At 50.8% G+C, this 22502-nt stretch overlaps 14 protein-coding genes and 1 non-coding gene across 15 annotated transcripts; 6 read left to right on the top strand and 9 right to left on the bottom strand.

Annotated features, from left to right (window-relative positions):
- Nucleotides 1-132: 132 nt before the first annotated feature.
- ESF1 (pre-rRNA-processing protein ESF1) lies at nucleotides 133-1992 on the top strand (the record flags this gene model as incomplete). The annotated part of the gene is made up of 1 exon (NM_210470.2): nucleotides 133-1992. One exon carries the CDS (start codon nucleotides 133-135, stop codon nucleotides 1990-1992), a length of 1860 nt encoding a protein of 619 aa, NP_985116.2.
- Nucleotides 1993-2105: 113 nt separating this feature from the next.
- On the bottom strand, nucleotides 2106-2178 carry AGOS_t0120. Its single transcript has one exon. It is a non-coding gene; the product is annotated as a tRNA-Lys (tRNA).
- Nucleotides 2179-2414: 236 nt separating this feature from the next.
- On the bottom strand, nucleotides 2415-3440 carry OPY1 (Opy1p; the record flags this gene model as incomplete). The annotated part of the gene is made up of 1 exon (NM_210472.2): nucleotides 2415-3440. One exon carries the CDS (start codon nucleotides 3438-3440, stop codon nucleotides 2415-2417), a length of 1026 nt encoding a protein of 341 aa, NP_985118.2.
- A 310-nt stretch (nucleotides 3441-3750) lies between these two features.
- IMG2 (mitochondrial 54S ribosomal protein mL49) lies at nucleotides 3751-4269 on the bottom strand (the record flags this gene model as incomplete). The annotated part of the gene is made up of 1 exon (NM_210473.2): nucleotides 3751-4269. One exon carries the CDS (start codon nucleotides 4267-4269, stop codon nucleotides 3751-3753), a length of 519 nt encoding a protein of 172 aa, NP_985119.2.
- A 195-nt stretch (nucleotides 4270-4464) lies between these two features.
- RSA4 (Rsa4p) lies at nucleotides 4465-6006 on the bottom strand (the record flags this gene model as incomplete). Its single annotated transcript, NM_210474.1, has 1 exon — nucleotides 4465-6006. The coding sequence occupies one exon, from the start codon at nucleotides 6004-6006 to the stop codon at nucleotides 4465-4467; it is 1542 nt and encodes a 513-aa protein (NP_985120.1).
- Nucleotides 6007-6253: 247 nt separating this feature from the next.
- Nucleotides 6254-10705, bottom strand: SSK22 (mitogen-activated protein kinase kinase kinase SSK22; the record flags this gene model as incomplete). The annotated part of the gene is made up of 1 exon (NM_210475.2): nucleotides 6254-10705. One exon carries the CDS (start codon nucleotides 10703-10705, stop codon nucleotides 6254-6256), a length of 4452 nt encoding a protein of 1483 aa, NP_985121.2.
- A 314-nt stretch (nucleotides 10706-11019) lies between these two features.
- PPG1 (putative serine/threonine-protein kinase PPG1) lies at nucleotides 11020-12051 on the top strand (the record flags this gene model as incomplete). Its single annotated transcript, NM_210476.1, has 1 exon — nucleotides 11020-12051. The coding sequence occupies one exon, from the start codon at nucleotides 11020-11022 to the stop codon at nucleotides 12049-12051; it is 1032 nt and encodes a 343-aa protein (NP_985122.1).
- Nucleotides 12052-12099: 48 nt separating this feature from the next.
- HUB1 (ubiquitin-like protein HUB1) lies at nucleotides 12100-12321 on the bottom strand (the record flags this gene model as incomplete). Its single annotated transcript, NM_210477.1, has 1 exon — nucleotides 12100-12321. One exon carries the CDS (start codon nucleotides 12319-12321, stop codon nucleotides 12100-12102), a length of 222 nt encoding a protein of 73 aa, NP_985123.1.
- Nucleotides 12322-12489: 168 nt separating this feature from the next.
- Nucleotides 12490-14736, top strand: ABZ1 (4-amino-4-deoxychorismate synthase; the record flags this gene model as incomplete). Its single annotated transcript, NM_210478.1, has 1 exon — nucleotides 12490-14736. One exon carries the CDS (start codon nucleotides 12490-12492, stop codon nucleotides 14734-14736), a length of 2247 nt encoding a protein of 748 aa, NP_985124.1.
- Nucleotides 14737-15151: 415 nt separating this feature from the next.
- Nucleotides 15152-16141, top strand: SOL1 (Sol1p; the record flags this gene model as incomplete). Its single annotated transcript, NM_210479.1, has 1 exon — nucleotides 15152-16141. One exon carries the CDS (start codon nucleotides 15152-15154, stop codon nucleotides 16139-16141), a length of 990 nt encoding a protein of 329 aa, NP_985125.1.
- A 210-nt stretch (nucleotides 16142-16351) lies between these two features.
- ERS1 (cystinosin-like protein ERS1) lies at nucleotides 16352-17095 on the bottom strand (the record flags this gene model as incomplete). Its single annotated transcript, NM_210480.2, has 1 exon — nucleotides 16352-17095. One exon carries the CDS (start codon nucleotides 17093-17095, stop codon nucleotides 16352-16354), a length of 744 nt encoding a protein of 247 aa, NP_985126.2.
- A 433-nt stretch (nucleotides 17096-17528) lies between these two features.
- AGOS_AER270W (PDK/BCKDK family protein kinase) lies at nucleotides 17529-18998 on the top strand (the record flags this gene model as incomplete). The annotated part of the gene is made up of 1 exon (NM_210481.2): nucleotides 17529-18998. The coding sequence occupies one exon, from the start codon at nucleotides 17529-17531 to the stop codon at nucleotides 18996-18998; it is 1470 nt and encodes a 489-aa protein (NP_985127.2).
- An 85-nt stretch (nucleotides 18999-19083) lies between these two features.
- AGOS_AER270CA (AER270C-Ap) lies at nucleotides 19084-20760 on the bottom strand (the record flags this gene model as incomplete). The annotated part of the gene is made up of 1 exon (NM_001355331.1): nucleotides 19084-20760. One exon carries the CDS (start codon nucleotides 20758-20760, stop codon nucleotides 19084-19086), a length of 1677 nt encoding a protein of 558 aa, NP_001342273.1.
- Nucleotides 20761-20945: 185 nt separating this feature from the next.
- AGOS_AER271W (DUF3215 domain-containing protein) lies at nucleotides 20946-21191 on the top strand (the record flags this gene model as incomplete). The annotated part of the gene is made up of 1 exon (NM_210482.1): nucleotides 20946-21191. The coding sequence occupies one exon, from the start codon at nucleotides 20946-20948 to the stop codon at nucleotides 21189-21191; it is 246 nt and encodes an 81-aa protein (NP_985128.1).
- A 46-nt stretch (nucleotides 21192-21237) lies between these two features.
- Nucleotides 21238-22182, bottom strand: FUB1 (Fub1p; the record flags this gene model as incomplete). The annotated part of the gene is made up of 1 exon (NM_210483.2): nucleotides 21238-22182. One exon carries the CDS (start codon nucleotides 22180-22182, stop codon nucleotides 21238-21240), a length of 945 nt encoding a protein of 314 aa, NP_985129.2.
- Between the last annotated feature and the right edge of the window lie 320 nt (nucleotides 22183-22502).

The following is a 22502-nucleotide window of genomic DNA, read 5'->3' on the forward strand; positions in this document are numbered from 1 at the left end:
TCAGTGACTTAGGCTATGAAAAAGAAATTCAGACCACCCCGGGCAACCAAAATTTTTCAACATGTTAAAGCTCATCGCATCGTAGACCTTTAAAGGTACTACGAAACAGCTAGTCGGGCAGAGTTACAGAGGATGGCAAAGAATAACGAAGGTACCGGAAAGGATAGTATCGACAAGAGGTTTGCCCGTATTGAAAGTGACCCGAAGTTTCGTGCTCCAAAGCAGAAGAACTTGAAAATAAAGCTCGATGACAGATTCAGCAAACAGGATCTAGAGTACAAGCGCAAGGCGAAGGTCGACAAGTATGGGCGTCGTATAGGTACGGCACCTGGAAAGGAGGAGAAAGATTTTGAAAAGTACTTCACCAAGGAATCTTCAGAGTCTGCTGCAGAGGAGAGCGATAAGGAAGACAGCAGTGTAGCCAAACTCGATCGGGCGCGGGGAGAAGTCCCTGCAGATTATGTGTCATCGTCGGATGAGGAGTCTAGCAGCGAGTCCGAGGCTGATTCAGATGATGCAACCGCGGAATCTGACGAAGAGGTCGAGATAGAGGAGGAGAAGCCGGAGAGCGGGGATCCCTCCAAGGTGCTGGCTGTCGTGAACTTGGACTGGGACCATGTGAAGTGTGCAGACCTCCTAGTGGCATTCAACTCTTTTGTGCCCGAGGGAGGCAAAATTGAACGTGTTGCCATCTATCCGAGCGAGTTTGGTAAGGAACGCATGCAACGGGAGGAGGTGGAAGGTCCCCCAAGGGAAGTGTTCAAAAGCAAGAAAGACAAAAAAGCGAAGCAGGATGACGACGATGAAATCGGTCTAAAAGACCTATACGAGCAAGGTGATGCAGAGAAGGACTATGATTCGAAGGCCCTACGTCGTTATCAACTTGAACGCCTTCGTTATTACTACGCCGTTGTCTACTGCAACAATGTCGCAACCGCGGAGGCCATCTACCAGAACTGTGATGGAACAGAATACGAGTCAACAGCCAATATGTTTGACCTACGCTATGTGCCAGAGGGCGTGACCTTTGACGACGAACCCCGCGAAGAATGTGCGTCTGTACCTAAGGACTATAAGCCTGTGCAGTTCAGCACTTCAGCACTCCAGCACTCGCAGGTGAAGCTTACTTGGGACGAGACTCCGGCTGACCGTGTTGAGATGGCCAAAAGAGCATTCAGCCAAAAGGAGATAGAAGATATGGACTTTAAAGCTTACCTTGCATCAGATTCTGAAGAATCGGAGGCAGATGATAATTCTGAGGCCAAGAACAAGCTGAGATCTCTTGTAAGTTCTGTAAAAGTTGCAGATAAGCCACTGTTCGCCGACGAATCTGATGAAGAGGAAGCAGATGTCCAAATCACGTTCACTCCTGGCCTGGAGGGTGGCGAAGCTAAGGAAGAAGATGCAGAAGAAGAGAACATCCTCGAGAAATTGAAGCGGAAGGAGAAAGAAAGACGGAAGAAGAGAAAGGAGAGAGTGAAGGAATTAAAGAAACAGGCTGAAGAAGAGAAAAAGAGCTCTAAGAAAGAAAAGCATGCATCCAAGTCCGAAAGCGAACAGAAGTCTGAGAACGACAAGAGGGCAGAGTTGGAACTTCTAATGATGGAAGACGATGAAAATTCACAATCGATTAACTCGAGCGCACATTTCAACATGAACGACATTTTAAGATCGGAGAAGGAGCGCGGGAAGAAGTCCAAATACCAGAAGAAGGACAAGATTGTAGAGGACGACTTTAAGCCCGACCTAAATGATCCAAGATTTAAAGAAGTCTTCGAGGACCGTGATTTTGCGATAGACCCTTCGCAGCCGGAATTCAAGGAAACGGCAGCTATGAAACAGATATTGCAAGAGCGCAGAAAACGCTCAAGCAAGAGCGCATCGAAGAAGAGAAAGACCGATGAGCAAAGCGATTCTGCGATGGATAGCGCTGGGGACTTGAAGGGCCTAGTTGCCAAGCTGAAAAGGAAAGGCAAGAAGCCAAAGTTGTAGTGGATGTATAAAAATAGATAAATAAAAAGATCACTCCAAGGCATTCAATAGAACGATTCTTATTCTCTGTAAGCTATTAAGCAAAAGTTTGCTGAGCTAAAAACAAAAAAGAAAGCCCTGTACGGGGCTCGAACCCGTAACCTTATGATTAAGAGTCATACGCGCTACCGATTGCGCCAACAAGGCCTTTCTTGTGATTGAAGAAATCTGAAACAAATATAGGAAATGCAAGTGGCATGTGATCGGTATGGACCAGCGCCAGTAAGCGGCCAACAGGAATATTACTGACTGTGAAGGAGGATATGCATCATCTACCCTGTAATACTCAACACCACCTGGCAAAGTGTCTAGCAAAAACTGATGAACATTAAAATACGTATTGATACATGGTGCAGCTCAAATATAGTAAGTAGGTGCTTCAGTTACTGCGGTGCTTGGGGAAGTCTTTCCCGAACTATAACGGAGCTTTTAATATTGATGATCCAATCCACCAATTCTTCATCGGTCTTTGCTTTAAATTTCAATCTTTGCGTGGTCACTATAAGTGCAAAGCAGGGGTCGTTTTTGTCCAACTCCACACAGTCCACAACCTCAGCTAGGTCAATTGTGGCAAATACCTGGGAAGTGGCTACTGATACCAACTTTAGATGACGATTTGTCAATTCTCCCTTGAAAGGTTTCCACTTTTTCCTGCGGATTGAATTTCTGACTTGTCCGTAAAGCAGGCCGCTTTGTATTAGTCGTTCGTTCCCTTGAGGATTGTATGCTTCGTAAAATGCTTTATCTTCCTCGGATATGACACCATTGTTCACCGACGCGACATCGCTCGCCGCTGAAGACCGCTGCTCTGCAGCAGAAAGCTGTTCCGTCCGCGGGGGCGCTGCCTCAAAATCCGTCTCGCATACAACATCAAAGCCATCATCCTCTTCTTCCTCGTCCTCTTCCTGTCTGCTAGGCCCAGCCTCTTCTTTTGGCCGCACAACGTCTGCAGGCAAGTCGCCGGCAAGGCAGGACTCCTCTCCCACAGGCTCTGCTACTGTGCTTTCTCCTCGGCCTTGCATCACCTGCTTGAACGCCTGCTCCCACTTCTGGGCCAATGCATAGTCGTCGGCCTTAAACCTGAAGGTCTTCTCGCGCGTGTACAAATCCAACATGTTCTCATCGTATATGCGGCAGTATAGAAGGTCGGCAACTAACACGACCCGCTCGGCCTTCCTCTCCGTCTGATCTTTGTAGTAGCTGAATTGCCCGCGCCGCAATACACACCAATAACGGTGATTCGACTTCCAAAGCATATTGTGGTGAAGCACGCTGGCTATATCTTGTTGTTCATCCAACGATGAGGTACTCTGTGTGGGCCGCTTGACTAGAAAGGACGACATAAGCACCTCATTCTCATCGTAAATAGTAGGACGGAGAGCCGGCGTACTAAACTGGGCGTGAACCATGTTACCTTTGCACAAAGCTTCTATATCAGCCTCAGCAGCTTCGAAGATCCGCTGACCCAAAAGCTGCTGCCCGTAGTTAGTGGTGTTTTTGCTACCTAAGGATACTGCTGGTTTTTTGTCACGTCGGACCCTTGGCCTAAAACGGCCTCTACGGCTCGAGTCGGCCTACAGCCAAGCGGTGACGCTCCATGTGACGTTGGTTGCATTGATTACGTTCCATTTGAGGGCTATTTACATTGTGCACGTAAACAGTAGTAGGACCATGTGCGCAGATATAGCGACCTATGTACAGATACAGGCTTCCAGGCCCCTAGAAAGTGCTTGATAGCACGTGCTTGATTTCACGTACGTAGTACCCCTTGATGAGCAGCTTTTTCGACTGCATTATGACCGTCCACGAGTCGCGGGGGATCTTCGGTAGGCGCTGCTGCAGATCATCGCGCAGCTGGATGATGTCACCGCTGATCTTGCGCACCTCGGTATAAACCTTGCCCGACTTGTACTCAGAGTACACTGGCAGGTTTCCGGTGCTGGAGCGGGCCACAGAGTATGTTTTCCGACCGAAGTTGGAGGCCCCGGGCAGTTGGTCCAGGCTGATGTCCGATGCCCGTGGAAATACCGAAAAGATCCGGGACATGTCTGGCTCGCTCTCCATTTCCCCGCAGCTCGCGATCCCCGTAGCTGCGGTATTATCAGAAAGCTCCAGCTCTGCGGCAGCTGCGCCCGCCGTGGCGGGCTGCGCAACTGTCGAGTTTAGGCGGGCAGTACAGAGCGGCTTCGACAGTAGGCAGAACCGCTCGCGTGTGGGTGAAAAAAGACGCGCCAACATTAGAGTCAAGAGGAATATGGCCTTGGGTCTCTCTTAGTCCATCTGTCTTGGCCAGCGATTTGAGAGTCGACATTCTATAAAATTTTATCGGCGGCATCGGATGCCCGTAACGTATAAAGTGACTATAATAAGCATGTTGAGCTACAACGATAATACAAAGTTGACCATCTAGAGCCCAGAGGAGTGTATATGCGTCTAGTGGGTCCACAAGCGGACCATCTTATCCTTACCACCACTGCAAACACGTTTGCCGTCGACGCTCCAGTCGACTGTGTAAACTTCGTCGTTGTGCCCTGGAAGGTCAACGGTCAGCTTTCGAGTCTTGACGTCCCAGACTTTAAGGGTAGTGTCCTTGGAGCAGGAAACCAGAAGCCTGCAGTCGGAGGACCATGCAACCTGGTAGACGCTGGCCACGTGCCCCCTGAAGGTGGCAATGAACTTGCCGTCACGGCCGTCCCACAGCTTGATGGAGTTGTCGAAGGAAGCAGAGACGATGTAGCGGCCATCCGGTGAGAACGCGACATGGTTGACGAGTTTCTGATGTCCGGTCATTCTGAGGATGGGCTTGGAGCCCTTGAGGGGGTTCCAGAGGTACATGGTGAAGTCGTCGCTGCCTGTGACCATGAGCTCCTCCATGGTGCCGTTTTTCTTTGCCACCTTTTCGTAGTTCCTGAGGGCACGGGCCTGAGCATCCTCTGGGGAGGCGGGCTTGGTGCCAGTGTGGTCGAAGGGTCCCATGCGCAGCGCGTAATCTGTCGAGAGCGAGAGATGGTTGACCCAGTGCGCGTGTGACTTCAGTATATTGATGCACTTACCTCCTGCTGCCATGTCCCAGCATCGTACAGTCCGGTCGTGGGAGGCGCTGTAGAGTACGTTGCGGCCGCCCCACTTGATGCAGGACACACTTGAGGTGTGTCCGCTCAGGGTGTATATGCACACACGGCGCGTCGTGTCCCAGATTTTGATGGTGCCATCCTTGGAGGCGGACGCCAGCCGCGGCTTCTCGCCGGGCTTGACCAGGTGAATAGGCTCCCAGCTGAGCGAAGTGATCCACTTTGTGTGGCCCCTGAGGGCGTCCCCAAGAGACTGGCCTTTTTCAGAGTCCCATAGTCGTATTGTCGCATCCATAGAGCCTGTTGCGATGACCTCGCCGTCCGCGGACCACGCAACACACAGGACCCAGTTGGAGTGGCCCTTCAAAGTGCAGAGCGGTGTTTGGGTATCACAGTCCCAGATGCGCGCGGTGTTGTCTCCCGCACCGGTGACCATCCGCGAGCTCGTGTGCGGCGCAAACGCAGAGCATAGGATCGTGGCCCCGTGACCTGCAATGGCGGAAGAGCTCCGAGTCACCGGCCGGACTTTGAACACTGCCTTCGGAGTGTATACCAACGTAATGAAGTCTTCCGTGCCCTTCAGGCCCGGCCCCAGCAACGAATGGTACAAGTTATCTATAATATCCACTGTCTGGCCTTTGCCGTCCTTGCCCTGCACCTCGCAGCTAAACGAGTAGGGCACCGGCTCGTCGCCAGTCCCGCTCACCTGGTTCAGCAGCTCTTCAAGCTGTTTTTCTGTGATTCCGGCAGGCACCCTAAGCGATCCTCCCACAGATGCGCCAGTATCGAACGCCTGGAACTTGACCAACACATTAGGCAGTCCTTCGGGAATTAAATCCAGATTTCTAGGCTGCTGTGCTTCACGCCGCTGCTTCTTTGAAGGTGGAGGAAGTATAGTAGCCATGCTGTGATCGAGTGATGTTGCGCTCTATCGAGCAGCATTGATGAGTTCACCTCATCGCACCTTTCTGTTGTAGGAGAATAACCAGTGGACTAAAATTTTCAATGTATCATTAAAAACGAATTAATATCTAAGCTAAATCTGAGCTGGGGTAATCTTATATAAGGCCTGCCGGACAGGCGTGTGGCCTGCTTGCGAGAAATGCAGCTGAGCCGGGATGTACTAGGTTGCCTCGGGTGTGGGAGTTTATTCATGAATTAAGCGGGCGTTCCTTTGAAACAGGCTCTACTGTATCATCTCCAAATGCAATGGTCCGAATCTCAATAATCCATGGATCCATCAGTAGCTCAACAGCTGTGGATCTCTGATTAGGGTCCTGAATCAGACACCTGGACAAGAACTTAATGCCAGCCTGGGACATCTCATTTTTCGAGGGGAACATAGGGATCTGGCCAGCAGCAACCTGGTATATGATGGCCCATTGGTTATCCAAGTTTGCCCATGGTCTTCTTCCTGTTACCATCTCAAGTATAACACAACCCAACGACCAGATGTCGTCGGAGCCAAACTTGCCGTATCCTGTGCCACTAATGGCTTCTGGGGACATGTACATCGGGGTGCCGATCATCTTTTCCCCTTCCATGTGCTGTTCCAGGTTTAGCTTCTTCGACCCATTGGAGGCCAAGACCTTTGCGGCGCCGAAATCCACGTACTTAATTATGCCGTTAAAGTCGAGCAGTATATTCTCAGGCTTGATGTCCCTATGGTCGACACCGGATTCGTGTAGATAGGCCAGGCCTTCAAGCATCTGTAGGGAGTACACCTGCGTGACCATCTCGTCTTCTATGCGGCCGTGGGCCAACAAGCTCGCCAGAGATCCACCTTCACAGTATTCCATGAAGATATTCACCCTGTCCCTATGGACTTCCACGCCGTAGTATTGGACGACGTTGGGGTGGTTCAGCATTTCAAGAACAGTCATTTCATCGCGAATTGATGGGAAGACCTGTTTTATGGTCTTTCTGTCATTGAACTTGATTTCTTTCACCGCCAAGATGTCACCTGTATCCAAGTTAACTGCGGAATACACCGAGCCAAAGGAGCCCCCGCCGATAAAGCTGCGCTTCTGCCACTTGATAGACACATTTGAGAGCGAAGAGGCCAAAGTCAACAGGTATTGGTTATCCTTATCTGTTGCATCCAAAACCTTACCAACTTGGCGGCGGGTGTTAACCGTGTTCTGTTCCAATTCGTTGATTGCCTTCAGACGCATCTTTGTGTTCAGTTGCTGAACTGTTTCTTCATCATCAGTTTCAAAATCCATGATCGCACGCACCTGCGGCATCACAGTATTTTCAGCTTCCCTTGACCTTACTCCCATTATATCAAAATGTGAGATTAACAAAGCCATACATCCAGATATTTTGTCCTTGAGAGTTTTGAACTGTTCTCCACTTATACCCAAAATGTTCCAACCACTAGTCATCTGCATTGCAAATTCCATTGCTAGGACACACCATCTAAATGTTTTTGGATCATTTGGATCACAATCATCAATAAGGAAAGTTAGCCATCCGATACTGACTTTCAGCATCTGCATGATGATTACAGATTTTGTCTCATATGAGGCTACGTTGGATCGCAGGAAATTCTTCGCAAAGTCTCTGCAGAAGATGAATACAGTATTAAGCGACTCAAAACCTCTGAACTTGCGCTGTATAGTGCTGACCAATTTGTGATGATGGGCAAGAGTATGGTATGTGATTCGAAAATACGCCTTGTTGATCTTTTGCAAGGTTTGCTCAGCAGGAACGATTGAACAACGCTTCTCAGTGAATACAACAGAGTTACCAGCAAAGTGCTGGAATTTGTCACACTGATACTCCATGGAGTAAGTTGAGCCTTGCGCCATTAAAGTTAACATGCCTGGGGTAATATTGACAGGAAAATCTTCTGCGTTCAGTTGCTTTTCATAGGATAGGTTGTACATTTCTCCTTCCCATAAGATTGGCTCGTCTGGACATACAGCAACCAAATAGCCGAGTGACTTTAGTTTGCGTTCCAATTCATATAGTTCACTTCCTTCAGTTTCTGAACCATAAAATGAATCGTATGAATGAATAATCTTCCCACGACTTTTCCCTATATGCCGCTTATTGCACTCGGATTGGACATGGTAGTAGGAAAGTCCATCAGGTCTCTCTTCCTGTACAAATATCGGATCGGAACATACACCTTGTTCTATTGCGGTGTAGACAGAGAGACTGTTTGTTATGGAGACCTCTGGGATCAAGTCAGAGCCTACTTCCATTCCCTTCACTATCCGCAGTATATCAGTGCCGGAATACCCTAGTAACTCCTTACTAGCGAATAAGTATGTCCCACTATCCTCCAGATATCCTCCAGTATAGATCAAGAAATGACCGGTATCTTTAAGGTTTTGTAATAGCAGCCGAATATCATTAATGCGATAGTTTGCGGAATTCTGCAGCGCCTTCGTTAGAACATTTGAAAATCTGTTCATTTTTCTTTTGAACAAGCCAATATTTTCTAATGTAACCATGATCCATTTTTCGCACTCAGCCTTGGATACTTTTTCTGTGACACTATTCTGCTCCTTCAGAATATATGCGTGCAGTTTATTTAGCAGTCTTAGTGTGAGGCTAACGAAGCCTGTGGGAACCACTTCGTTTGCACCATCTATGTGACAGCCAACGTTTTTTAGATCTTCCCAATGTGAGAACAATGCTTCAGGTTCCTTAAAGTTTTTAAACGATTTTTTTGTAGAGTCAACTAGCTTTAAGTTCAGTAGCTTAAAAAAATATGATATGGCATCATTCACCGTTTTATCAAATGTATCGTCTATCACGTTTCCCAGTTGAAGCTCCTTGTTGCTACAGTAAAGGTTAATAGTATATATGATCTGGACAGCGAGCTTAATATATGATTTGAAGTCATCAATCATTTGATCAATCATCATCATTGTAGGTTTCTGTAGTTTTCTAGCATAGTTCAATCTAATGAGAATAATTTCTTTGATTAATTTCATGGGAAAAGTAATTAAGGTGGTTAGGTAACCGTTTAAGCTGGGAAGGTTCATCAGATTAAAATAGTCACCGTATTCGATAGCTGCAAGTTTAGCCTTGAATACCCAAGGGCCATGGCGGTAAAAAATCTTCTTTTGAAATATCGTCTCAATATCTTTTTCCTTTAAAACTTGTTCAGCAATTGGTTTTTCGGCACACTTTATGTCCTCTATTCCACCGGCAGCTCCTTCAGCCTCCGGGTCATCATTGCCTATCCACTGATGCAAGGCAGTTATCTCTGTCTTGAACGCAGCGTACATAACAACATATGTGTTAAGTGTCTCGATTCGGAGCTTGAAGTCATCCGAGTTTGTTATGGGTTTTTCTTTGTACATCTGTTGGCAATTCTTCCAATATGGAATGACTTTATAGTACTCATTCAGGAGACTCTCAACCTTTACAACTGCATCGGGTATTTCAATATCATCTTCTAGTCGAAACTCTATAATACGCTCGAAAATACTATCAGTCGACGCACGCAGATATTGAAGCCATGTGCGTTGGTCCTCAACACTCCGGCCGTACAACCAGGACTTGAGCTCCAGCCATAACTCGTCACTGAACTGGGTAGTCAACTCATCAGTTGTGCGCTGTTCCGCCAGCTTCGTTTTCTCAGAGTTAACGATATCGCCACGCAGCACGTTCCAGAGCATGGTTTGCCATTCGAGCCGCTCTTGCACCAGCGGGTTCCGAGAGAGCTTTCCCAGCATCCCCTCGATGTCCTGGCGATTATCTTGCGGCGTTGCGCTGTTGATGCTGACATTTTCCGCCCGCGCCAGAAACTCTAGCGGCGCCTCGATATCTGGATTTCCCGGATCTAGTTCTCGGAGCCAGTTCATCTTCCCGAGGAGGTGCTTTGTGCTCAACATCACCAGCTCGTTATCAACGCTGCGCGATGTCTCCCGGTCGTGGAACGTGAACACGTTCGAGCCAAAAGCCTGGTCGTCGTTGTCTATATTAACGTCTGGCGTATCCAGATCTGTGTCATCTTCCTCATCATCGTTCATCGTAGGCGCAATCCCCCGGGTGTAGTAGTCGTCCAGGTGACTGTTCTTCATGCGCGACAGGTACAGCTGCTCGTTCAGCACGTACTGGCGCTTCATCGGCTTGTACCCCGAGCGCAGCGAGCTCGTGGCGCTGTTACCAGACTTCGACGAGCTAGACGACGCCTCTGGGTTGGCCGCGGCGGCAGGATTCCCCGTATAGACTGTCGAGAGAGTCGACTGTGAGTTCAGCGACGCCAGGCTCGGCGGCAGCACCAGCGTTGGCGTGTTATTCTCCGCGTCCTCCGCCATCTTGAAGTTGCTACTGACGGAGTTCGACCGCGGTTTCCGCGACGGCGAGCCCCCCCGCAGCGTCGAGAGCCCGGTGATGCTCGTCTTGCGGCTTGGCGCGGACGAGGAGTCTGCCGATAGTGGCGACAGGTACTGCGCTACGTGCCCCGTCGGGCTCTGTTGGCCGTGTTTCCACCCCAGCCCCAGCGTACTCATCGGACTTGCCCCGCTCTTCAGAGATGGGCTCCGCAGAATGCCCTGCGACGACACCACTGCAGGACTACGGGGTACTCCGGTCCTCGGAGACAGATTACGCCCTGGGCCCTCTGATCGGGCTCGCATGGCGCCTCCTCGGCTCTCTTCTTGCCCCGCACTATCCTCCTCCTCTTCCGCAGCTCTTCGTCCTTTATCCTTCCCTGGATTATTACCAGTCTGTGCTATACTGCCCATACGTCTCTTGCGCTTTTATCAACGCTTCTTGTTGCCTAACCTTCGTTCTAATACTGGGCAGTCATGCGCTTTCAGTTCCCAGGAGTGCCGCGACGGAAATTCCAAAATTTCACAGTAGTTTTCATTCTGGAAGGTTACACCATGATATTGATTATTTAGAGATGGTGGTTTGAACGCGCACAGTCGCCTATTGGGTTCGCTAGGTAATGGAGTTGGATAGGTGTTTAGAACAACTGTATGGTGGAAAGCTGCTGCCGGAGGCGACGCTGCGCGCGCTATGCTTCAAACTGAAGGAACAGCTGGTTCGGGAGTCGAACGTGGTACACGTGGCGACGCCGGTGACGGTGGTGGGAGACATACATGGTCAGTTCCACGACTTGCTGGAGATCTTTCAGATTGGGGGGGCAGTGCCGGACACGAACTACCTTTTTCTGGGGGACTATGTGGACCGCGGACTATACAGCGTGGAGACGATGTCGCTGCTGATAGTGTTGAAGCTGCGGTACCCGGCGCGGATCCATCTGATCCGGGGGAACCACGAGTCGCGGCAGATTACGCAGAGCTACGGGTTTTACACCGAGTGCTGCAACAAGTACGGGGGCAGCAGTCGGGTGTGGCAGTACTTCACAGACCTGTTTGACTACCTGGTACTGTGCTGCATCATCGACAATGAGATCTTCTGCGTGCACGGCGGGCTGTCGCCCAACGTGCAGACGATCGACCAGATCCGCATCATCGACCGCATCAGGGAGATTCCGCACGACGGGGCGATGGCGGACCTGGTGTGGTCGGACCCGGAGGACGATCGCGACGACGTCCTGGGCTCACTCTCGCAGTTCAAGGTGTCGCCGCGCGGCGCGGGCTACACGTTCGGGAAGGCAGTTGTGGAGAAGTTCCTGCAACTGAACCGCATGAGCAAGATATACCGCGCGCACCAGCTGTGCAATGAAGGGTACCAGGTCTACTTCCAGGGCCTGGTCACGACGGTCTGGTCTGCGCCCAACTACTGCTACCGCTGTGGAAATAAGGCGTCCATTCTCGAGGTCTACAACACACAGGACTACTACTTCAACGTGTTCGAAGAGGCGCCAGAGAACAAGCTGCTAAACAACTCCTTCATGGGCTCTACCAACAGCCTCCTGGGCGAGTACTTTGAGGACGGCCAAGCACAGGACGTCTTCTCGGACGAGTACCAGACAAGATCCGCCTATAAGCGCCAGGTGGAGTACTTTCTGTGATTTGCATACTTTTCTATTCAGTGTACTTATATATAGCATAGGCATTCTTCACAAATAATAAAGTTCCAGGTACGTGCCATCGTGTACCTCGTAGTCATCGAGGGAAATGTGGTCCTTCAGGTTCACGCCGCCCTTGTGGAGCGCAACCTTGCCGTGCGCAGTTCCAAGCTGCACCGCCAGGACCTTTTTCAGGTCACCGACGGAGTCGGTCGACAAGCACTTCACCCGCAGCTTCTTGCCCAGTCTATCGTTTACGATAACCTCGATCATGTCACAGTAGTCCGTCCTGCAGTCTGCAGCTCAATCAGGAGTCGAGCATTCCCAGTCTAATTATCCTGCGCTGGGAACTAAAAAGTTTTTTAACCGTCTTCAGAGGCGCCCAAATCGCTGATCATATCGGTCTGCAACGGTCGACAAGAACAGCTCGGTAAGAACATAATGGTTGTGCACGTGCTATTTATTGACTCCTACGATTCGTTCACTTACAATGTGGTACAACTGATCAAGGATCAAGAAGGAGTTGCTGTAACGACAATCCATAACGACAGTTTTGCTGACTTTTCTAAGCTCGAAGGCTATCTAGGCGCCTTCGACGCGATTGTAGTAGGTCCCGGCCCCGGGAACCCCGCAAATGGCAGCGCAGATATTGGAATCATTGAAAGCCTGTTCAAGCTCGAAGTGGCCGTACCGATTCTTGGAATATGCCTCGGCATGCAGGCGATGTGCTATGCTCGAGGATGCAAGATAGAGCAGTTGCAGACCATCAAGCACGGGCAGATCTATGAAATGAATGTTAGCGACTGCAACAACGAACTCTTCAGCGCGTTTCCCGCAAGCTTCAGCTCCGTGCGCTATCACTCGCTTCATGTGGCCGATCTGATGGAGGATATCCTACCACTGGCATACACAACGGATGAAAACGGACCTGTCTTGATGGCGGCGCAGGTACGCGGACTGCCATGGTATGGAGTACAGTACCACCCGGAGTCATGCTGTTCCGAACTTGGCCCTTTGCTCATAAGCAACTTCTTGCGCATCGCCACCCGTTACAACGAGACGTCGGGCCGGATGACTTCGGAGGTTCGTCCGTTGAGGGAAAACAGGGAGCGCTTTGACCGCCTATTGCTGGAACTAGATCAATGCATTGACAAACAGCCCACGTGTGAGAAGGTGGCCGCGCGGGAGAAGGCTATCCAGGTTGAGACGTATGACATCCCGAAAGACCCAAACTTGGCCCTAAATGTTTGCGACAAGCTTGTGGAACCATTCTTCCTAATGGCATCTTCATCGCTGAAGCCGAAGTGCGGGAGCGTGTCCATTATTGCGCTGCCAGATGAGTATTCAACGGTTTTCACACACTATGTACAACTGAACAAGACCACCATCCATCGTTGGAGAGCAGCCGGACTAACGCCCGAATCTTACTCCGCGGCGGTCGATGGAACCAAACCATCCCCGCATGTCCAGGTTATTCTGGAGGACAAGCAGCGCTTCTGGGTCACGCTCGGCGAGTTCATGAATAGCAAGAGCATTTCCAATAACCCCGATCTTCCCTTCATCGGAGGCCTGGTTGGCATGCTAGGCTACGAGGTGGGCCAATTCCTAGACCATTATTATGAAAAGGGCATACAACCCGATGCAAAGCTCGTATACATCGAGAACTCCGTCCTGATTGACCATGAAGCGGGCAAACTCCATCTCATCTCACTAAAGAATGATTTCCCGCAGAGCGTACGCGACATCGTCACAGCTGCAGTCGAAAAGGGTAGCGAAGCACCCAATTGGCCTCTGAAACTACCTGAAGACGTCACATTCGACATTAACTTCCCGTCAAAAGACGCATATGCAGCAGCATTTGAGAAAACCCAGAAGTACCTGCACGAGGGCACAAGCTACGAGATATGCATCACCACACAGACAGAGATAACGCCCTCGCGCCGTATCCCTCCTTGGCGCCTCTTCCAAACGCTGGTGCGGCGCAACCCCGCCCCCTTCTCAAGTTTCTTCGATTTCTCCGACATCTGCCCGGACTACAGTGACGTCTGTCTTATCTCTACCTCACCTGAGCGCTACATCAAGTGGTCTTCCGACGCTTGCGAACTCCGGCCCATCAAAGGGACGGTCAAGAAGGTGCCAGGACTCACACAGGACGATGCACGGGCTATCCTCACCACCCCGAAGGAGTTTGGTGAGAACCTGATGATCCTCGATCTTATCCGCAACGATCTCTTCGAACTTTTCCCGCACGTGACAGCAGAGGACATCATGCTTATCGAAGAGTACGAGACCGTCTTTCAGCTTGTGAGTGTAGTAGAAGCCCACGGCATCCGCGCGTCGCCTTACAACGGTCTCGACATTCTCAAGCACACCTTGCCCCCAGGCTCCATGACTGGTGCGCCCAAGAAGATTACCGTAGAGCTGCTCCAGCGCGATATCGAGCACACGCTCAACGAGCATCTGCCCGCTGTCCGCGGCACTCGTGGTGCTTATTCGGGTATTGCCGGCTACCTCAGTGTTAACGGGAACGCCGATTGGAGCGTCAACATTCGCTGCATGTATTCTTACGATAATGCGTCTACATGGCGCATTGGTGCAGGCGGCGCCGTCACTGTGCTGAGCACACTTGACGGGGAGTGGGAAGAAATGCACACAAAGCTTGAGAGTGCCCTGCAGATCTTTCAGTAGGCCGACTGCGGCTTCCTTAAGGGTCACAACACCCTACCAGCGGTCTGGTTGGTTCATCCGGCTGCTTGTAAATATCACGTGACAACATAATATCATATAATACGATGAATACGATTCACCTTCCCGCAAAGAAACAACAGAAAGGGATGGAAGCGATTGACTTAACATCACATTGGCAGTATTACGACAAAGGTATTTTCGTTCTTTCGCTCGAGCATACAGAGCTAGAAGCCGTTGGTGTGGTTGCCGGTGGACATACTTCCTTTTACAAATTTTACGCGTGTGGTGCGAGTTGGTGGTTTGACTGTGGATTTGCAGATAAATCAAGAATAATTGTAGTGCAGCAGCAGGGGTCAAGAAAAGCGGTTATTGTGTTGAGCAACACAAGTTAGGGCACGGTAGAACAGACACTATAATGACCACTACAGTTCCGAAGGTTTTTGCGTTCCACGAGTTTGCTAGAGTGGCCGAGGCCGTAGCGGACCACGTGGTGCACGCGCAGAATACTGCGCTAGAGGAGAAGGAGAAGCCGTCTTCGGCTTCCGCCAGCTCGAGCATTGGGAATGGGAACAGCAGCGGCCACGGGGGTCTCCAAGGACCCTCTAGTCTCACGAATATGGGCAACTCGCAGCATGTGTTCCGATCGGTCTCCACAAGAAGCCTGCGGAACGGCTCGATCTCGCAATCGAAGAACAAGAAGATCAAGGAGCGCAGGTTTAAGATCGCGATATCGGGCGGTTCTTTGATTCAGGTCTTGCATGAGGGACTTTTGAAGAGACGAGATGTGCGGTGGGATAAGTGGGATATCTACTTCGCTGACGAGCGGTTGGTGCCTTTTGAGTCGCCCGAGAGTAATTATGGACAGGCTAAGCGGCAGATATTTGATATGATAGATACCGAACACTACGGAGAACCGAATGTTTATCATATTAATGAGGCATTGATCGTCGATCCGCAGGAGTGTGCTGACGACTACGAAAAGGCCCTTATCAGGGGCTTTGCTGGCAGAGATTCCGTAAAGTTGCCGATGTTTGACTTGCTGCTTTTGGGCTGTGCTCCGGATGGCCACATAGCGTCCCTCTTTCCCAATTTTCAGGAGTCGTTGCGGGAGCGCTTCGCTTGGGTGATCCCTGTGACGAATGCACCAAGTGGCCCACCAAACAGATTATCGTTGACTATACCAGTCATTTGTCATTCTCATCAGGTTACATTTGTGGTGGAAGGAGCCACAAAGGCTCCGGTTATTAAAACGATAATGGAAAGACCAGAGAAAGGACTCCCAAGCAGTATTGTTAATGAGGGTGCAGCAGGACGTGTCTCGTGGTTTGTAGACAACGACGCATTAACCGACGTCATGGTAACCAAAAAAGTGTACAAATTTTTGGTTACAAATCCAAACGTGTGATAGGCTCATGATAATAATATAATAATGATAATAATGATAAAACCTAATGAACTCGTTCTATATTTGCCCGTGGACGCTGTGCGATGCACATGCTCGCGGGCATATGCAGACAACACACTTTAAGTGCATTATCATTAGCCACTCTCTCTTCGATGTTTCCTGTCCTAGAGCCTATGCTAAGCGCTCATACTTTATCATCTGTACACCGACTCATCTATATAAAAGCCACTGAGATATATAAACAAAATTGAAAAGGAGGCTTACTAGACCGATTCCTAGCTTGCCGGAGTTGGCCTTGACCGTTGTGACCGAGATCCCGGACTTTTCAGTCAGATCCAAGACGAGCTGCGCCAGGGAGAAAACCCCCCCACATATGTCCAGCGATACGCTCAGCATGGAAAACCCAACCGTGGACTTGCGCTCGTAGTTGTGCTTGGCCTGTGCGATATACTTCAGCACAGACATGATGATTTTTATAAAGTACAGCACATGGCAGTAGAACAGTGTCGACTGATTGTTCAACCCTGTTTGCGTAATGCTAACCACATATTGCACTGTGCCAATGCAAAAAAGCCCGATGAACAACTGCATCATCTTCCGGTGCGCTGTGCTCATCCTATTCGCCGGCTCTCCGGTGAAGCCCCATAGTCTGGTGCCCCATAGCACCTGCGACGCCAGCAGTCCGTTAAGAAGCCAGCTATGCATGGCATACCAGTAGTCCGACCACCCTACCGACGGCCTCACCGCGCTGGACGTGTCGCCTTCATTCTGCCAGAGCACCGTCTGCACAACCAGCGAGAGTACTAGCGCTGTATACCCGATGCAATTAAACACCACGTAGCCTTTCGACAATGCTCTTGCGCTCTGCCGCTTCCAGTTGATCCATAGTGGCGGATACATCGACACCGACCAACATGTCGCGTACAAGTATCCGAGCAACTGTCTCTTCCTCATTCCAGCCTCGTTCCAGTGCTTCTACGCCGGTCTTCTGGCGTCAGATGCACTAATCTCCCCGCGTTGGAGCTCTTTTTCGTGACTCATCACGCCGCAGATCTATTACGCAAACCGATTACTTAAGACCATTCGAGGACTTCGCCAGTCTCGATATTGCGCTCATGCTTTCACAGCCATTAGTCCGGGATGTCAGAGTTTCCAAAAGGAGCTGTGCTCCCAACTCTGCCCCATACCGGTTCGTACGGGTGCCGCCGCAGTTTCATCTTGGCCTGGAAGCTCACGACTCTGTAACCTAGATCGCTGCGTCATACCGCTTTTAGCCCTAGAGACGAACCACACTTAGGCTAGGCATGGGTCACGTAAATATTGGATTATATATTGCAATGAGTATTTAACAAAACAAGGCAGTGAAGAGACGGACAGGTATTTTGGAATGAATGCGACGGGCAAGTTCAGCAGTAGCCTGCTGCAACAGATATGGCGGTGTGCGGAGCGTCCACAAACCCCGGTGTCGCTTAAGCAGATGTGCCAATTCGGACAGCGACCTAACCCTGGTGAACTGTTCAAAGCGTCCTGCTTTCTTCTAGAGGAACTGCAGGTGAGGTTGGCACACCGTATCACCGAGATGGACGAATTTCCATCCGGGCTAAATAAGATGGAGGATGTTCTGCGGGTGCGCAATTGGTACATCAAGTCTTTCCAAGACCTGCAGGAGTTCGCGGGAAGCGTCGACACAAGGGAGGGACGGTTATATCAGATGCTTTACGCCGGGAGGAAGCCAGAAGTGATCGAGCGCGAGCCATTGGCCCGGATTCTGGAACTCCTTTACAGAGATGATGAGTTGCAGGAGGCACCGTATGCTGATGACGGCAGGGCTGCAGCGTGTGGGCTGGTGAGACCACCGGCCCAGTACTACTCACAGCTACCAGAGGATCTTGTGATGACAGGGCACGCAGATAGGGAGGCATTTTACAAGATATGGCCGCAAGAAATCTTGCTTTTCAATGATAGTTACTACAAGATGCTGAAACGGATCAAAGTGCGACACGATGCAACAGTGGTTACACTAGCTCGGGGACTGCTCCGATGGAAACGAACGCAGAAAAATAACGTTGTGGATGCATCTATCAAGGGATACCTCGATAGGTTCTATATGGGGCGTATCGGAATTCGGATGCTGATTGGACAACATCTTTCCTTGTTAGAGCAGGCTATGCACTCAGATTTGGCGTGCGAGCACGTGCCCGGTGCTGTGGGCTCTGACGCCGACTATGTTGGTATTGTTTGCACGAGGACCAAAGTTGCACAGGTCGCTGACATTGCGATCGATCGCGCACGTCATATATGTGCTGAATACTACAATCTGTACGAGGCTCCCAAAGTAGAGCTGCATACGATCCCAATAAAACGCGATGACTCAAGCGGACTGCGAGAAATAGAATTCACCTACGTGCCCTCCCACCTGGTGCATATGCTCTTTGAGGTGCTTAAAAATGCGCTCCGCGCCACCGTGGAGAGTACGATCCAGAAGAATCCGGGCGTGACCGATTACGATTCTCTGAGGTTTCCGCCAGTGAAGGTCATCATCAGCGAGGGAACTGAGGAGCTGGCAGTCAAGATCTCCGATGAAGGCGGCGGAATTGCGCGGTCGAACCTACCATTGGTATGGACATATTTATACACCACCATGACTGACGACGAGCAAGACAGTCTCATTGATGGGGATTCCACACTATCTGGCTCCTGTCCCCCAATGGCCGGTTACGGATACGGTCTGGCATTGAGCAGGCTTTATGCTAGACATTTTGGGGGCGATTTGCGGCTTCTCTCCATGGATGGATACGGCACAGACGTATACTTGCATTTAAATAGGCTAGAGTCCTGTAAGGAATGTCTTACATAGAGGTTACTGCTTGAAAATTTACGCATTAAGGACATTATAAGGCCCTATAGTCTAGTTCCTACCTAATTTACATAAAACATATCCTTTAAACGTAATGAGACGCAGCAGGGTTGTCTGTCCTGTTGTTTCTCAGGGCGTAGTTATTTGTGGCTCTTTCAAACAAATATCTTCCGTCTTGTAGTGAATATTCAAGATCTTCGACCACGCGAGACCTACGCCCATCACGACGATGTGCACTGGAGCCTGACCCGCGACTTTGAGCCTCCTCTCCATGGCTGGGGTAATATAGGGTTCCAAAAAATTCGTGGTAATATTCCTCACCAAACATCTTAAGAAGTATCTTACCTTTGAAATCAAAGTGGTATGCCAAGGGTACGAGAATGATCACCACAACCGGCAGATACAAGTTCAAGTACTTCACAAATGGTATTACCTCTAGCTCCTTGTATAATGCCTTCTCGAAGCCACTGGTGGCTGAGCGGCCTTGAGAAGGTATTAGTGTGATAAAATTAAAACATAGAGGCAACAATAACCTGCTGGAGTAAAGTGAGTAGTAGAGCGCATTGCGCGGATTGCTACTTCCATTCGCAATTAGGTGGAAGTTGAGAAATTTGAACTTGCTCATAGCGTATAGGGAACACACAGTGCAGTAGACCAACAGGGCAATCTCCACCACAAAGTGCCACCAGGTGTTGCCCCAGAATACCCAGCTGTGAGCAAACTTTGCCGGCGTGACCTCCAGCAGTGCGACCAGCAACGACAGGATAAGTGTCGCGAAGCCCATTAGTTTGCGCCGAATGATGCGCGCGACAGAGCCGGAGGTGTTCTGGGACACAGCTAATGTATGGATTATTTTATCAGAACGGCTCTGGTGGTATGTGTAGTTGTAGTACTCCGTAATAAAGGAATTATAGAAGTCATTGACCTTCGCAAGCGTGACACTGGAATGGGTGGTGCCGACTAGCAGCTCCGGTATCCTGATACTTAGCTCGTTCAACACCGCGTTCACCTCCAGCTTGCAGCTGTTGATCACTTGCTCGAGTGTGACGTCGCCGTTCATCTGCGACGGAAGAGAGATGATCTTTTCGGCGTAGTCCGTCATGTTCAGCCTCGCCTCGTTCAAGGCATCGTTGTCCTGGCTCAACTCCACAAACAATCGCCGCTCGTCGCTGCCCTCCCGAAGCAACGACTGCGGCAGGAGCACCAGCCCCAACGCAAGCAAAACCAACATGTAGAGAAGCGAGTAAAGGTGCGATAACGCGATGAGTAGTGGCTTTATGTCTGACGCCCCGCGATCGGTCGTCGTCTTGAGATATACCAGCCCGCAGATCACCCCCAGTAGACAAAGACCATAGAACTTGAGATTGCATATAACGGCGCCTCGCAGTCGCCGAAGCACGCTGCGCCGCCCCGGCTCCTGTGGCTCGCGCGGATACAAGTACTTGAGATCCACGTACGAAATCAGCACCGGGAACACCAACCAGCATATCACAAACTCCGCCCAGTAGATCACCGCCCAGAACAACGCGAGGTTCGGCAGCTCTGGCCGCTCGTCTTCCCGCCCGCTTGTCTGGTTTGAGTAAAACACATCGAGTGGAAGCAGGTATGTGATCGAGAGCAACAGTGTCATATTTGCGAAAAGTGTTACCAACACAAACGGGTGCGTATGCCTGTGCAGCTTGAAGGAGAGATATCGGTCCACCATCCCATACGCAAAAACGCATGCCACCGCGCTGGCTCCTGTAAACACAACCCAAAACATCGCTCAATCCAGCTTGCGGTGATTTATGCGCCTGAATATGTCTCCTAGTACCTTCAAAGCCTTGGCTTTGTAGCGGCTCCGTCAGTACTATAAATGCTGAAATTTCCAAGGGTAACTCGATACTTTTTAAATAGCCGCATGCACTAGTCACTGCGAAAGATCAACGAAGAAGAGTTCAAAACGAGATGACAGCAGATCCTGGTCTCTCCAAGCTGGTGGACGGTGCAATAGGTGTTTTGGCATTTGACGAGAATCATCAGGTGGTGGACTGGGCAGGCATAGGCAAAGACAGGGTGAGCGACATCCCACAGCTAAGCGCAGCAGAGGTAGATCAGGAGGGTTTTGCGGTGCTGCGCGACGGCGGGTTAGAGGTAATGCTCCTGCGAGAGGATGACAAGACTGTCGCTGTGTACCGGGAAGTGGCAGAATAGTGTATACTACATAGTCATAGTTATAATAAACAAGCCGCGGCGGGCTCTAACGAAATGGGGAGTTGCCCATGCCACCGGGGCCGCCGGGGCCGCCGGGGCCGCCAAAGGGCGCGTTCCAGCGCGCACCGGGGAGGAAACCGGGCGGCCTGCGCGGGTCCGCGGGGTCCGCGGGGTCGAACTGGCCGCCGTAGGGCAGCGGGGCGGTGGGCCGTTGTAGCCGCGGATCGAATATCATGCCGCCCTGCGGGTTGGGCGCGGGAAAGGGGTCAAACGGGTTTGGCCGCTTCTGGCCGCCTGGATACAGGTCGCTGTCGCCGTAGCCTGCAGGGCTGCCAGGCAGCGGCTGCGCGGCGCCGGCCGGGGGGGAGAGAACCTCGTACTCGTCCTCGAAGCCAGGCATGTCTGCTGGCAGCCTGCGTGCAGGAACCTGCGCGCGGATTGGCGGAGGCGCGCCTCCGCTGAGGGCGTCGTAATCACGGGGCTGTGCTTTTTGCGCTGGGCGTGCTGCATCCGGCCTATCCAGGGGAAATTTCGCATGGAAGACGTTACGGAGCTGCGCTCCGTAGAGACTGGCGGCCTCCGTGTTGCTTGCGGGCAGCTCTTCCGGCAGCCCCATGTCCTCCTGATAGCGCACCACAGCCTGTGCTATTGGGCTGCCGGCCCCACACACGCTTATCATCACCTTCTCCCCCCCGCTGAGGTCAACAAATATCAATTCCAGTTCGTCTGCCACGTCCTTGAAGGCGGTCGCCCCATGTTCGGCGATCTTCGCGCTGATGACCACAGTCTTGCTGCTCTTTTCGGTCCATTCTACCTCCGTGGCGCTACGCAGTACCTGCTGCTCCTCTAGATACTTGAGGAATAGTACAGCTGTAGTCTCAACACTGGACAACATTATCGTGGGTGGCCAGCTAGCAGAGCTTCTTGCGTGCCTCGATTCATGTGGAGATGAGCTTTGATCCCCGACCGCAGTTAAGCTAAAGCAAATCATATATCACGTGATGACTTCCCCTCAGACCACCGGTGACTAGAGCGACACAGCCGCTGCGGTACTGGCGGCTGTGAGCCAGCTGTACCGGCAGCAGCAACGATAGAGTCACACCTGCAAGCAACATGTCTCTGGCTCAGTGTAGGAAGTTCAATCTGTACCATAAAACCATATACTACTTATAAAACGATATATAACTGATGAAATGTACCCGGTGGACAGCGAACACCGGTCACCGCTTCATACTATCACACACCATAACTCCGGTGGAAAGCGAAGGTCAAAATTGTCCTTCTGTTCCTCCTTTTTGTCGGGTGTTGCGT

The sequence above is a fragment of the Eremothecium gossypii genome, chromosome V (assembly GCF_000091025.4).
Source record: "Eremothecium gossypii ATCC 10895 chromosome V, complete sequence".
In the NCBI taxonomy this organism is placed as follows: domain Eukaryota; kingdom Fungi; phylum Ascomycota; class Saccharomycetes; order Saccharomycetales; family Saccharomycetaceae; genus Eremothecium; species Eremothecium gossypii.